Raw genomic sequence first — 16,250 nt, 5'->3', positions numbered from 1 at the left:
ATTTAGCATACTGTAATTTCTGGCTATGGGTTAATGGGCAGTAGAAGCGATTTTAATATTGGGTTGGAGACAGAAGCGATTTAAATGACAGGCAGCTGGAGGTAATCTACTGAATACTTATAGATCATATAATCTACTGCACATTTTTATTTGTATTCATTCATTATAATCAATCTTTTGTTTGTTTGTCTGTCAGCCGTGTATGTCTCTGATACTGTGAAATCACAAATTTTCATGGTGGCTTATTATTTGTATATGTCATTGATCAGTTTCTTAATGCCTACTAATTTAACGTCCATGAATATAGATTTTGTAATAGAGATTTCTAATACAGAAATCATGAATTTGTATCCATACTAAACTCTGTGTTTTCTAAAGTGATCACTATATTTTGCTATTTTTCTTTGTTCTCAGGCATGCTGCTTTTCATTTGAATAATAGTTAAATCTTGTATTGCTTTAACTGTATTGTCAGATGCTATGATTCCTTGTTATTATGTTTTTCAATAAATGTTTTGGTAAATTTATATTTCATGATTTGTCAGAAGAAAGAAAACCATTAATGCCTGTGGAAGTGATGTTGCATTATTTCTGCCTACTTTTACACTATATCATTTCTTCGTTTCTTGTAAGAACATATATTTCAGTTACTGATGTCTTATTTTTATGCTTGTTGCAAGACTAATATAAAGTTTAAAAAAACTAAAGAAATATAGCAAGTCAAACATTTTTATATCATTAATTAGATTTTTAAAAATGGATGAAAGTCAAGGAATCATTTTCCCCAGAGTACTTATAAAATCAATGTCATTGCAGTTAACTGTATTGTCAACAGCATCATCATCATCATTGATGGCCTAGCAGTAACATTCTACACTTTCAATCCAGTTGTCACAGGTTCTATCTCCCACTTCTAGTCTTTCATATGAGAATTATACCTATGGCCTGAGGGGCTTTCATGGCAGAGTGGTATTAGATGCTTGTCTTGTGATACAGATCTGAAGGACTTCCCTGACCGAGTAGTACAAGATGCTTGTCATGTGATTACTTGCCTCCAATGTGTAAATGAGAATGTTGTCAGTTACTTGTGGAAGGTCAGTGGTTCTACATAAGTGGTGTTTGGTGTCTCAAAAGTACTTGGATTTTCTTCAGCAGTAAAACTGGCTGCCATATATAGTCTCTTCATCTGAAAATGGTGTAAAGGCCATAATGATCTACCGAAACCTGAGATCTCATGTCTAAATGACTTCGGCTGTTGGAGATAAACATCAAATCAACAGAGACTCCATGTTCCTAAGTGTACTAAGGTGCTTGCTTTTACATCACTTGCACATCTCACAGAGTGAGTTTTTGTCACAGATCAACCAATTTGGGTTGGTGGTCTTTCGGGGTTCTTCCTCCACCCAATATATTGTTACCCCCCACCACCACCACCACCCAAAAAAAACCCCAAACCAAACCAAACTAAATCAACCAACTAATCAACTGTGGCAACAGCAGTAAAGATACTAGTCCATCATTTTTGCCACAGCTGTATGTGTTTATAAATTTTGACTCTAGTAATTTCTGTAGACCTTGGGATATCATTAGTTATGCCTTTCTGACAGTTACCAAAAAGTCATCATCAGTTTGTACAAATGGATTTTTCTTGGTGAGCATATGAGAAGTCTTAAGCAATCCTGCATCATGTGCTGCTGAAAAGTTTACATTTTAGCTCACTTAAAGTTTCTCTAACAATGTCCATTGTTCCAACTAGAACGGTTATAACTTATTCAAGCTATATTCACCAATATCTGGAGATACGTATCTGTAATAAATATTTGTAAGAAAGTATGAGAATGCATCAGTGATTTTCAATGTTGCATTTGAATTGAGCAACAACCAGAATCAACAAACCAAGAAATAAAATTATTCACATCTCTCAGGCAGAAGTACAGTGTATACCGGTAATCATATTCTGCCAAATTTGCCAAAAACATTTCCAACCATACTGATTCGATGGACATAATCACCAGAATGGACAGAAACAGACCAGAGCAGATATAACCAGAAGGTCAAAATTGATTTGATACATCTTTTAAGTAACAAAATTCACATTGGTTTAGTTAACTGTACACCCTTTATTGTCTTCCCTTTGATGTAATTTCTTACTGAAGCTGAGAAAATAATGTTGCACACATCAAAAAAGAGGCACACTTCTACTCATTATTGTTTTTATTATTCTTCTCCATTCCAGCCTGTTCTTCTGATCTTGTCCCCCACCACACACACACACACACAACACTGTCTTGTTTATGATATGCATCTAAATTTGTCAATTACTTTTCCTACTACTATACCAAATGTTTGAGAATATGCATATCAATGTGAAATGCAACGGGGAAACTAAATCCAAAATGAAATGTGTGCTTTCAATACTGCACCAAGAGCCAGCTGCTGATTTTGGTAAAGAGTCTTCCAAACTCAGGTCTGTAAAGGGACGGAAATTATGTTAATAAAACAATGTCCCTCACTTTTTTCAGTTACAAGTAGGACAAGATTCTTTTTACTAAAATCTTACTTTATCAACCAATCAGGGACAGTCAAACTCATATTTACTCTATTTTATCTTCACCGATTTATAGTATGGTTCTCGTTCTTTCATATCTGTAGTAATGCGAGTCCTTCAACGACTCTCAATGGTTGCAAGCCTTTTTCAACCATGCTGACTGGACACACTTTAAGATAATGTTCAAGTAACAGAAATACCATGGGATAACCAGAGACCAATAGAATCAAATAAAAGTTATCTACCCTGCAGGGATGCTGCCAGGATTTCAGGAAGTTTTGTGTGTGTGTGTGATCTCCAATGAGGAAGTGGTGGCGGGAGGAATAGCCATTGTTAAATATCTCCCTAGCACTTAAATATCTGTCACTCTTTCTTACTGTTCCACTCTGTTAAGGCTCTACTGAAATCAAAATACTCAAAGAGATGTCATCCCTAGTTGTATAGCAATTATTACTGTGATGTCATTGGGCAAGGTCACGTGGTTGTGGTGGGGTCTTGGTTGGGGTGGCAGAAAGACCAGAGGCTTACTCCATATTTGACAGCTAATTAAGATGCTATCAAAAGAATTTAAAAAACTCTAACAATTCAGTTGGACTCGGATTATATACTTGATTCATAGTCGATGGACAGGTTCTAAAATGGATGTGTTTATTCTGGAGCCATGTTCCTCCATTACATTCAAGATTTGAATATACCAAAGATGACATTAGTACAGTTGCATTCTAAATTACTATCGTGGCTACCTCAAATGTTATTTAATGTGAGACTTTAATGCTAGAACTCATAGCTTCAGTGATTTTTGAGTTAGAAAAATGAATTTCTTCTCAAACAACTCAATTTGGTGCAGATTACATTGTTTTTTTAATGATACTGTGAAACTTCTTGATGTGTAAAAATTGCACAAGAAAAGTACAACATCAGATCAGAAAAATTAATACCAATGGGAAAATACTGATAGGAATATGCAGAAATAATATTATTATTTAAATGGAATATGTGGTGACAATACGAGTGCTGGTTCTACAATTTTGCAAAATACATCTTGTACAAATATTCTTTTGTTTCTAACAACACTGTAATATGGCAATAATTTCTACACACATAAAGTTGACCCAATTTTTACTTTAGTCCCTTGCTAATTAATAGTTTTAGATTTTACAACAAAACTAAGCACATTTTACCTTTTGACAATAATACACGATTACAAATATTTAGATTGCAAGAAAATAGAAGTTACAATTTTATTAAAAGTACTGGTACCAGTAAAACTAAAGGAGATGGTAAAAAAGAATCAGGATGAACAGATTAGTAGTGTAGTAAAGAATCCATATATGAAAATGACATCAAGTATTTTTTCATCAATTTCATCATTAATGATGACATTGCTTCAAAATGTTGTGTACTAAATAATAGTAATCCAATTTTAATACAAATACCAAATGATGGCTTGGAACTAAGTGCCAAAAGGTCTGCAGAAAATATCACCATGATCAAAATATACATAGGAAGAAGTTAGAACTGAACACAAACAGGACAAATTTTATCCATCTTGCTTTGAGTTTACACAGATCAGTCAGTCTCTTATGTGTAATGTCATTTCATTTTTGCACATAGAGAGCATGTACTTCATTTGGTAATACATCTGCATGATATAAAAGTTTGTCACGTTATTCTTTTGTTGCCACAGGGGTTCTGCCAACTAGAGATCTACACATATGTAATTATGTTGTATGGGGATTCTCTGATGTTCCCTATGAGCATTAATCTGTTAATTGTTTCTGAATTTAATATGATCCGCCTCCTCTGTGTATGAATATTATTCTGTGCTGAGAACTCCTTTCATTGCCTACTGTCTGAAACACATATGCATAACTAGCTTGAACAAGTTACTGTTCTTTATGGTTGTGCGATTTTCAACATCTCACAGGTATGGCCCCATGGGTATTCTCTCTTGGATATCTCTGTTCCAAAACGAAAAGTTTTCCAGAGGTCTCGCTAGGATTTTAAAACTAGGAGTCCAGGACTCCCATTTTGGTTAAAATAGGAGTCCCACTAGCAAAAGTTGCAGTCCCCTCCCAGAAAACTATGCAGATTATAAGAACTATTCGTTGCCATTGAGTTTAATTTCTACATTCTTTATAACACTGACATAGCTTTTGTTTGTCCATCAGAGTGAGTCTGAATTTTGTCAATCCAAGGAAGGTCTTATTCAAAGCAATAAGCTAGGCATCACACACTTTCTTACACGTGGCTACTGTCACATCCAAACTATCAGTTCTAGCAACTTTAACACTCTCCTGAATCTCTTTACAATCTTCGTCAGTTTGCCGTTGAACCCCAAAATACTCATTCAACTCTAAGTCTCAACATGTCATGATTCCGAGGTTATTTGCACTGCTTATTCCGCTACACTCGGAAATTAACACAATAATTTAAGTTAATGTTGTTTATTTGACGTACTGTTATAAATGACCACATGTACATATCTGGGTCTTTCTGCCTCTGAATTCAAGCACTGTAAATATCAGTAGATTTTCCCACCCAGCTTCCAGTCAAAGCCTTTGCTCTTGCCGCCCAGCAATATTGCAGCATGTTCCTTTGATGTACTCATAATGGTGACATGTACATGGGAGGGGGGGACTTTCAGCCACTAAATTCTGTTGTTGTAAATATCAGCACAGCTAATTGATCTACACATTTTCCCACTAAGCAGGTTGCTGAAGCAGGACTGGCAAGTCTTTGAATTTTGCCGCCCACCTATTACATGCATACGAAGGACTCTCGCCTACGTGATCTTCTGCGTCCCCAATAAAAATAATTGGCAACAAAATACTTGTGATTGAGTATTTCCAAGACCTCTTGAGTTTTCACTAACATGAACTCTGGCAAAGATTTACTTCCTTGTATCGGTGCTTTGCTGCCTCTTATACCCGATTTTTTCTCTGCTATAATGCTGTATTAGGGTTTTGAGTCCAACATTCCCATAGTCTGCTTCTTCAGACATGGGTATCTTAAATAAATGGTATCTTGAATAAATATAACCGGCATATTGTCCATCCAACTCGTACATCGGACTCGCACTTAACATCAATTTTGGGCTCAAAATCCACACTGGTATTTCCAGTGACATTTTCCCAATGTCCAACAGACCGATATACATTATGAATAAGGAATGGAATATGTTAGAAAAGCGTGGAAGGTTAGGATTTACATGTATGAATAAGGAATGAGATAAATTAGAAAAGCATGGAAGGTTAGAATTTACATGTGTGAATATGGAATGGAATATGGAATAAATTAGAAAGGCATAGAAGGTTAGAATTTACATGTGTGAATAATGAATTTAATAAATTAGAAAAGCATGGAAGGTTAGGATTTACATGTGTGAATAATGAATGGAATATATTAGGAAAGCATGGAAGGTTAGGATTTACATGTGTGATTAAGGAATGGAATAAATTAGAAAAGCATGGAAGGTTAGAATTTACATGTGTGAATAAGGAATGGAATAAATTAGAAAAGCATGGAAGGTTAGAATTTACATGTGTTAATAAGGAATGGAATATATTAGAAAAGCATGGAAGTTAGAACTTACATGTGTTAATAAGGAATGGAATATATTAAAAAAGCATGGAAGGTTAGGATTTACATGTGTGCATTTATGTGAAACGGATATAGAGCAGATCTGTAATAAAGGCCATTACACGTTAAAGTCAACACTGAACATTTTATGTTATGACAATTGCATTCTGAATGGGAATCAGTTATCTCAGTTTCGGAACAGAATGTCTTAAATTAAAGGACAAGTAAATAAGTAATATATACTATAGTACAAGTCACGTGGGTCATGGATGTGTATTTACTCATTTTAAATTAAATATAAATTGTTCTTTTAAAATTCAACACTAATTATCTTTAACCGAAGTCTATTCAATCCTGGTTTTCTAATGGTCTGCACCTTACCTATCATCAAGAAACTTCCCGACATAAATTATCGATCTCAACAATCCTTTACAATGGTGGTCATGTACTTAACTTTGGTCAAAATAAGAGTGCATCGAGTGGAATCATCACAATTCAGGGTGGTACGAATTTGTTTATCAATATGCGTAGCTTTCATTTTGACATCACAGCGCACAACATTCCATCCAGATTGTACTGGATCATACCTTTAGGTTCATTTCGTCAAAAATGTCTATGTATTTTAACACTGATTTTACCATATGTACCTCTCAGGGCATCTAAATAATTACCTTCCATAGGAATGTGGATGTATACAAATCCAAATGAACTGAATACTTGCCACTTAAAGGTATGTAGAATAAAATTCTAAAAAATGACACACATTACTGAAATAGTCGACGTTGAATGCCTACACGACCAGTGTGACTTGTACTATAGTGTGTTAATTTTTTCAAATGTCTGGTTTAAAGAAGGTAAATATATGGATGTGCATGGACTTTATTTTCTCTATATTTTATCTCGAATAAAAAAATCCATGTAAACTTTATATCCTATATGTAATATCGAGAATATAAACTCCAAGTAAATGTTATTTCCCATGTATAATATCTAGAATATAAATTCCACTCAAACTTTATTTCCCATGTATAAAATCTAGAATATAATATCCACTCAAACTTTATTTCCCATGTATAAAATTTAGAATATAAAATCCACTAAAATTTTATTTCCCATGCATAAAATCTAGAATATAAAATCCACTCAAACTTTATTTCCCATGTGTAATATCTAGAACATAAAATCATTTTAAAATTGATTTTCTCTACATTTTGTTGAAAATATTTTGAACTTTGAAAGTCCAATATTCCAGATTTGAGCTTTTGGCACAAGATTAACATGACTTTTTCTTTGGCCTACTATTTGGAAAATAATATGTGCCCATTTTGGATAACAATTATTCCTGATCCACTTGGACTTTTTCCAGTGCTTGTGCAAGGTCTTTAATGAGATCATCAGGATCCTCTAGTCCTATGCTGAAAGTATAGAAGTATAAATGAGGATATCAAGTAATGTGGTATGTATAGAAATATAAATGAGGATATCAGGTAATGTGGTATGCATACAAATATAAATGAGGATATCAAGCTATGTGGTATGTATAGAAATATAAATGAGGATATCAAGTAATGTGGTATGTATAGAAATATAAATGAGGATATCAGGTAATGTGGTATGCAAAGAAATATAAATGAGGATATCAGGTAATGTGGTATGCATAGAAATATAAATGAGGATATTAAGTAATGTGGTATGTATAGAAATATAAATGAGGATATCAGGTAATGTGGTATGCATAGAAATATAAATGAGGATATCAAGTTATGTGGTATGTATAGACATATAAATGAGGATATCAAGTAATGTGGTATGTATAGAAATATAAATGAGGATATCAGGTAATGTGGTATGCAAAGAAATATAAATGAGGATATCAAGTAATGTATGTATATAATTATAAAATGAGGATATCAAGTAATGTGGTATGTATAGAAAAATAAATGAGGATATTGGGTAATGTGGCATGAATAGCAATATCAATGAGGATATCAAGTAATGTGGTATGTCTGTAAGGTAGGATAATATCACTGTGACTACAGTCAGGAATGTGATTATAGGCTGCATGTGTACAAGCCACTTTCTAAACATGTTGAAACCAAATCACAGCAATTAAAAGTAAAACTCAATATATGGAACCCAGTTTTCACATAATGCTAGTTTGGACCCCTTAAAAACAAGGTTTTCACAAAATGTTGGTTTGGACCCCTTACAAAACAAGGTTTTCACATAATGTCAGTTTGGACCTCTTACAAAACAAGGGTTTCACATAATGTCAGTTTGGACCCCTTACAAAACAAGGTTTTCACATAATGTCGGTTTGGACCCCTTACAAAACAAGGTTTTCACAGATTTTGATAGTTGAGCAGAAGAAGAAAACGACCAAACTTCAACAGTTGACCTGAAGAAGAAACTGACCAGTTCTCAATAGTTGAGCAGGAGAAGAAAATGGCCAATTTTCAACCATTGACCAGAAGAAGAAACTGACCAATTCTAAATAGTTTAGTTCCTGAGACCTACCATTACATGAACAGAAATTAATTATTTTCTAAACTATAGAATGCCACAGAACAAGAGCATAGACGAACCAAAAATAAACATGTAAGTAAATTTTAAGTTGGTATAAACATGGAAGAAATACTTATACTTTTACTGTCTGTTGTAAGGGAAGAGTGTTTGCTATTGGTTTTACTCAATTTCTATTGCAAAGAAAGAGTACGTGCTATTTGGTTTTGCTCAATGTCTGTTGCAAGGGAAGAGCACTTGCTATTGGTTTTGCTCAATGTCTATTGTAAGGCAAGAGAACTTGCTAGTGGTTTTTCTCCATGTCTATTGTAAGGGAAGAGTACTTACTATTGGTTTTGCTCAATGTCTGTTTTAAAGGTAGAGTACTTCCTATTGGTTTTACTCAATGTCTATTGCAAGGGAAGAGTACTTGCTAGTGGTTTTACTCATTATCTATGGTACTTGCTTTTGGTTTTGCTCAATGTCTGTTGTAAGGAGAGAATATTTCCTAATGGTTTTACTCACTGTCTGTTGCAAGGGAAGAGTGCTTGCTAGTGGCTTTACTCAGTGTCCATTGTAAGTAAAAAGTAGTTGCAAGTGGTTTTACTCAAGCCTTTTCTATTAATATGGGAAAGTAAAATCAGCTGATTACTAGTACTTTACATTCATGTTACTGGATACTCACTGAGCAATTATCATCCCATATTCTATCACTTATTAATAATCATGCCTTCTCATGTGTACCTTGTCATATGTTAAACCAAAAATTAGTTTGTTTTTCAATGATAATGTCATATTCAACGGAGTGGGTATATATCATTTTCTGTGTCCATCCTTCCTGTCCTGACACATCCCACCTTGTTTATCTACCCATTACAAATTTATTTTTTCTGTGGAAGAATATTTTAAGGACTTCAATGACTGAAACTAAATCTGCTAAAGTAATTTCTTTAAAAGACATTGGAAAATTCATTTTTGAAAATTTTCTAACTAAATGTGATTGATCTATGACTCTGCTTCTATTAGAAACTTTCCCAAGCCTATTGAAGTTTTTTTCTTCAACTCTTCAATATTGCTTGGTCATAATGACACAGATTTAATTTTCATCATGTCTGATACATTTTATTTTACTTTCATTGTTGTTGATCCAGTAAGTCATAACATGACCAAGAAATTATTGACTATTTGTCACTGTGAACATAAATTGATAATATTTTTGTCTGTCTTACAGTCTTTCAAAGAGATATGTAATTCTGTCTTGATGTATCCATTTACCTGATTCTAACCAAGCCATCAGTTATATGGCCTTTCTTCCTCTCCTCATCTGACATTATCATAGGTCCATGGGTCATTGTGGCTGGGTGTTCTATCAGGCTCTCTACACCTCCCAGGGACACAGCTAGCTGAATCAGTCTCACATTCTGGGAATGCAGATGTCATTAATACATTGGAATTGAAAATTCTAAGTATTATAGTTGAAGAATAGAGTCATTCCAAGGTATGAAATTTGGGCTATATGTAATGATACTAATATTGATAAACTACTGGTATATGTAATGATTGTACATGTATTTAAGTTGGTTACAATAAACTATTTATGATATATACAAACCATGACATGCATAAGACAGTGTATAGTGGTATGCACAAGTCACTGAATAGTGGCAGGCATAAGTCAGTATATAGTGGCAGGCTTAAATCAGTGTATAGTGGCAGGCATAAGTCAGTATATAGTGGCATACATAAGCCAGTGTATAGTGGAATACACAAGTCAATGTATAGTGGTATGCACATGTCAGTATATAGTGACATACATACATCAGTGTATAGTGGCATACATAAAACAGTGAATAGGGACATACACAAGTCATTGTTGTTATGTTATGTGTTTAGGTGCGAATAAACAGTAACACAAGAAAGAGTGAAAACAACAAGCTTTGAAAAATATATTATTTCACTTCCCCCATAAGTGCCTCGTGATCCCATGAGATGAGATGACGCTGGTCACGTGGTTGGTCAGAGAACAACGGTTGCATGAAGAGTACAGTTTGGGAGCAAATTAAAGAAGAAAACACCAAAAATTAACAGCGTAATATACGACTGCGGGAGAAAAGTTTGGCAGTCATCGGGTTTGTGCATTCCGAAGCACTAATTTCCGCAAACTGGGTTGCACCTTTGCAGAGGCAAAGTGTTGCAGATAGTTTCCCAACTTTTGCGAGTTTTCAGTGAACTTCAGTGTCAAGAAAATGGAGGGTGCGGACCACCCAAGGCAGTTCCCAGAGGGGACAGGCTTAATGAGTGAAATACTCAAAAATTGTCGCAAACGCAAAGGAAACGTCACAGATGATGTGAGTACGGTTTCCGGTACGGGTCTGATGGGGAAACGAATGCATTCGCCATCAGCAACTGCCACCATAGGTATGAGGTCTAGTGGGGCACATGTTGGGCAGCTGGGGAAAGCTACATTAAGTCGACCATTACGACAAGAAGACATGACGTCATTGTCTGATACTGGCGCAAGTCACGTGATTTCCGCCCAAACAATCAATATGGCTACCCTGGATAAAGAATTGGCCATGCAATGTCAGTTGTGGACACAAAACGCGGATGTTGTGTCCAAAATGCATGCGCGCATGACAAAAATGGAACAGATCTTGGCGAGTGTTTCTAATCAAACCCAAATGCCAAACACATCAACTGCGGTTTCTGCAGGATCGGCACACCTAGGGCAGTTTGAAAAGGATTTGGACACTGTGCACGATAAAGGGGACGTCGACTCGGATGTGGATGTTGCAGGTTTAATTATGCCAGATGCAGATTCAGAGGTCAGTGCAAATGATGATGATGATTTGTTTACGGACTTGGAAAGTTTTGTCCTGGAACATCAAAAAGCTGGTCCAAATGTGGATGACAAATTAGCGGAAGTCCTCAATAAAGGACTACGTTCTGTGTTAACCTCCGACAAGCTAAAACCCTTGCAGGAGAAGTATCCCAGACCAGGCAATTGTGACAATTTAAAGGTGCCAAGAGTCAATATTGAGGTCTGGAATGCAATGTCAAAACAGGCAAAGAGTGTGGATATACTACTGCAAAAGTTGCAAACTCAGTTAGGGCAAATTTTGGTCCCTACCTTAAGGGCATTGGAATTGTTCAAAAAGCATAGAAACAATCTTCGAGAATTGCCGTTAGATTCAGTTAGGGACCTTGTCATGGATACTTTTAAAATGTCATCGTTTTTGTTCAGCGACTTCAGTTTTAAGCGTCGTGACTTAATAAAACCTGAGCTAACCGACATGTATCAGCCCATCTGTGCTGCATCGAATCCCATCACAGACTGGCTTTTTGGAGATAACCTGAATGGGCAGGTAACTAAGCTAAATGAATCCCAGAAGGCTGGGACTCAGCTGCTGGGAAAAAAGCAACAAGAAGCAGCAAAACGTCAGGTGGCATCAAATTTTAAAAGCAATGTACCTTTTTTAGGACGTTCTTATTCACGGACCGGACACCTCCGGCACCGAAATTATCAGGGGCAGCAAAATCATCGCTGGAGACAGGGTTTCAAAAAAGTCCAGAAACAAGGAACTGGATTTCTCAAACATCGGAAGGATCAGTAAGATCTTCCCAGGCTATTTGTATGCAGCCTCATGTAAGTACATATGTTTCTTGTATGATCAATACACCTGACAATTTTGTTGCTGGGAAAATTTCAGCATGGTTTGATGCATGGCAGAATATTACTTCAGATCCTTGGATTCTGAATACTGTGAAAGGCTATGAAATAGAGTTTGAACAGCAACCTGTGCAAACGTGTATACCTAACCAACTTAAAGTCTCAATAACTGAAGAGAAACTGATAAATGCTGAAATTAATAATTTTCTTGCAAAAGGTATTATTCGTAAAGTTTATTCAAAACCTGGACAGTATTTTTCAAACATTTTTATTAGACCTAAAAAAGATGGGTCTATGAGACTTATTTTGAATTTAAAACAATTCAATACAAATGTTGAGAAGATACATTTTAAAATGGAAACTTTGAAAACAGCTGTTAATGCCATGAGAAAAAATTGTTTCTTTGCATCTGTTGATTTGAAGGATGCCTACTATTCTGTTCCTGTGGCTCAGATACATAGGAAATATTTGCGTTTTCAGTGGTTTGGGAATATATATGAATTTACCTGTTTGCCAAATGGTTTGGCATCTGCACCACGCGTTTTCACCAAGCTACTGAAGCCAGTTTTTGCATCATTGAGACAAAAAGGGTTCACAAATGTGGCATACATTGACGATAGTTGTTTGTTAGGGGCATCTTATGATCAGTGTAGGCAAAATGTTATGGAAACAGTTCGTACATTTGATGGCTTGGGCTTAACCGTTCACCCCAGAAAATCTGTGTTTGAACCCACCCAAAAAATAGTATTTGTTGGATTTTTGCTAGACTCTGTCACAATGACTGTCCGACTAACTCAAGATAAAGCAGACAGTATCGTTGCTCATTGTTCTGACATATTGCGGAAACGGAACATCACTATTCGTGAATTAGCTCAACTTGTGGGAATGCTTGTTGCTTGCGAACCAGGCGTAGAGTATGCACCTTTATATTATAAAGATCTAGAACATGAAAAAGATAAATACTTAAAGATACATAAAGGTAATTTCGATGCTTATTTGTCTCTTTCGGAAGAGAGCCGACAGTGTATATCTTGGTGGATATCTAATGTGTCCGCCAGTTATAAAGTGGTTTCACATGGTGAACCACAAGTTGTCTTGACCAGTGACAGCTCCCTTGTTGGTTGGGGGGGAGTAAATCATACAACCAAAGCTGAAACAGGTGGTCATTGGGATCAAGAGGAACAACTGTATCATATTAATTTCTTGGAACTGAAAGCATGTTTTTTGACATTACAATCTTTTTGTTCCAAAGTGACGAACACACATGTGCGCATCTACATGGATAACTCTGTAGCAGTTTCATATGTGAAAAAAATGGGGGGCCGCATTTCTAAACTGCATAAATTATCACGTGATATCTGGCTGTGGTGTACAGTTAGGGGTATCTGGTTAAGTGTTTCTCATTTGCCGGGAACACTAAATTGTGATGCAGATAGATTGTCTAGAAACATAAATGATGATTCTGAATGGAAGTTAAGTGCTACAGTCTTCAATGCAATCATTAAAGTGTATGGGCACATAGATGTGGATTTATTTGCTTCCAGGCTAAATCACCAAGTTCCGAGTTATGTTTCATACCGACCTGACCCAAAAGCTATAGCAGTTGATGCTTTTTCTTTAAAATGGAATTACAATCGTCATTATTGTTTTCCACCTTTCAGTATGTTGGGAGCAGTGCTGCAAAAAATGGCCCAAGACGAAGCAGATGTTATTTTGGTGGCACCACTATGGACAACGCAACCCTGGTTTCCGAGTCTCCTGCATGCTGTAGTCGGTCCTTGTTTTCTACTGCCACGTCCACAAGACATTCTACACTTGGCACACAATCCACAACGACGACACCCCCTCCAAAAATTGAAGATGGGTGTTTTTCACTTATCAGGACAGCACTCAAAAGTCAAGGATTATCAGAGAGGGCTGCCTGCCTCATCATCAATTCATGGAGAACATCAACTAAAAAACAGTATTGGGGTCATCTCCAAAAGTGGATGCTATTTTCAAATCAGCGACAGATTAATCCATTTGACCCACCTGTGACTATTGTTATAGAGTTTTTAACAGAATTAGTAGATAGAGGTTTAGGTTATAGTTCTGTAAATACAGCTAGATCTGCAATTTCATCATTAGTTAGTCTTACTTCTAAATCCAGACTCGGCAAGAATATTTTACTTAAGAGATTTATGAGAGGAGTGTTCATTGCAAAGCCTTCATTTCCAAAATACACTTTTGTGTGGGATGTGCGGCTTGTGTTTAACTATTTTCTCTCTTTACAAGGCAATGACCAATTATCGTTACAGGAACTTACTATGAAGTTAGTCATGCTGCTTGCTTTGTTGACAGGACAGAGATGTCAGACACTTCACCTTATGCAGACAAATGGCATTAAATTTGGTGTAAACAGTGTACAAATACACATTTCTTCATTGCTGAAACAATCTAAACCAGGTAAACACCTGGAACCTTTTGTTTTTGAATCTTATCCTTTTGACAAAAAATTGTGTGTTGTTTCTTGTTTACAGTGTTATTTGCAACGGACTAAGCTTTTGAGAAATTCTGAAACACAGTTATTTATCAGCACACAATCTCCACATAAAAAAGTTGCCAAAAGCACAATATCAAACTGGATAAAGACTGTTATGAGAAAGTCTGGTATTGATACCACAGTTTTCCAGGCTCATAGCACAAGGGCTGCATCTGTTTCTGCAGCCTGTGAAAAAGGGGTACCATTGGGTACAATTTTGAAGGCAGCTGGCTGGGCTAGTGCCTGTACTTTCAGGAAATTTTATAAGAAGCCTGTTACAGACCAGACTGAATTCAGTACAAAGGTTTTGTCTGCATCCAGAATTGTATAATGGTAATGAAATGTACATCTTAATTTTGGGTTGTCTGCTTTGATATCAACATATAAAATTTCTTCTTTTTCGGGTTTTACTTGTTGTTAATCAATTCCATAAATGGAAGCCTCGCTCTGAAATCTCATGGGATCACGAGGCACTTATGGGGGAAGTGAAATTGATAAATTAAACAAGACTTACCAAGTCGAAGTTTGATTGTAATTTCATGAACCCCATAAGTGCCTTAGTGATCACATGCCCACCCTTAATACTTCCCACCCAATAACACATTGAGGCTTCCATTTCTTTTGCTCTCAAGACTGACCAACCACGTGACCAGCGTCATCTCATCTCATGTGATCACTAAGGCACTTATGGGGTTCATGAAATTACAATCAAACTTCGACTTGGTAAGTCTTGTTTAATTTATCAACTTTATTTCCCTGGGAAAATTCTGTAAAAATAAAAAAATATGAACTTAATGTTTTAAGAATCAAATCCAAAAATAATCCAAGAATAATCCATGAATAAAAATTTTGAAATCCTAATAACAAAATGTTCTACTGATTTCAAGTTTGAGTCCTGATGAATAATCCAGGATGGAAGCGATGATGTATGCTGTAATCTGTAGTGTTAAAGTCTACAGTTTCTTGAACAAACAAGAAATATCACTCCAGTTTTGGAAATATGAATAAATATTTATAAAAGCTGTCTTTGTTCAACAATTTCATATGAGCACACATATTTTCTAGGACAAAAGAATTAATCCTTTTGAATCTAAGTAATTTGAAATAACTCCAAACAGCACAACATACATCTTCCAGTGTAAAGAAGCCCAACTAATGAGAATATCTGTCCAAAACAAAGGTTATACCATATTCTAAAACACAAAAAGGGGGTCACGTGATCATGTTCCAGAACCTCGTCGAAATTATTTACTTGTTAAAGATCATGTGCACCCAGTGTGGCCTTGATGAAAACCAACCATTTTACTCGAAGAAATAATTTTTTTGAAAAATTGCTTACATCTTAAACACAGTCCCATCATGACTTCGACAATAACCAATCATTTTAAAATAAAAATAGAACTTATTTACGTGGTTGCTACTAATTTT

The 16,250-nt window shown here is 35.7% G+C and overlaps 2 protein-coding genes across 5 annotated transcripts in view; one reads left to right on the top strand and one right to left on the bottom strand.

Annotated features, from left to right (window-relative positions):
* The window catches only part of LOC149787283 (uncharacterized), a 77,693-nt gene that overhangs the window by 27,809 nt on the left and 33,634 nt on the right, over positions 1 to 16,250 (bottom strand). The window contains exons 9-10 of one of the 4 annotated variants that reach the window (XM_089977819.1): positions 9,907 to 10,052; positions 715 to 7,544 (exon numbers count right to left, since the gene is read on the bottom strand). The exons of 2 other annotated variants lie outside the window; for them this stretch is intronic. In XM_089977819.1, coding sequence (XP_089833945.1) covers positions 7,466 to 7,544; positions 9,907 to 10,052 — 225 coding nt within the window. In that variant the 3' untranslated portion in view covers positions 715 to 7,465. Of the gene's footprint in view, positions 1 to 714; positions 7,545 to 9,906; positions 10,053 to 16,250 lie in introns of those variants that run through there. One more of the 4 variants, XM_089977821.1, reaches the window with a different exon arrangement.
* LOC149787285 (uncharacterized) lies at positions 10,059 to 14,102 on the top strand. The gene is made up of 2 exons (XM_089977817.1): positions 10,059 to 12,277; positions 13,963 to 14,102. The coding sequence occupies exon 1, from the start codon at positions 10,878 to 10,880 to the stop codon at positions 12,243 to 12,245; it is 1,368 nt and encodes a 455-aa protein (XP_089833943.1). The 5' UTR covers positions 10,059 to 10,877; the 3' UTR covers positions 12,246 to 12,277; positions 13,963 to 14,102.

This window comes from Sinohyriopsis cumingii, chromosome 12 (assembly GCF_028554795.1).
Source record: "Sinohyriopsis cumingii isolate HCF-2022 chromosome 12, ASM2855479v2, whole genome shotgun sequence".
Lineage (NCBI taxonomy): Eukaryota > Metazoa > Mollusca > Bivalvia > Unionida > Unionidae > Sinohyriopsis > Sinohyriopsis cumingii.
This window is presented reverse-complemented; position numbering and strand designations above follow the sequence as displayed.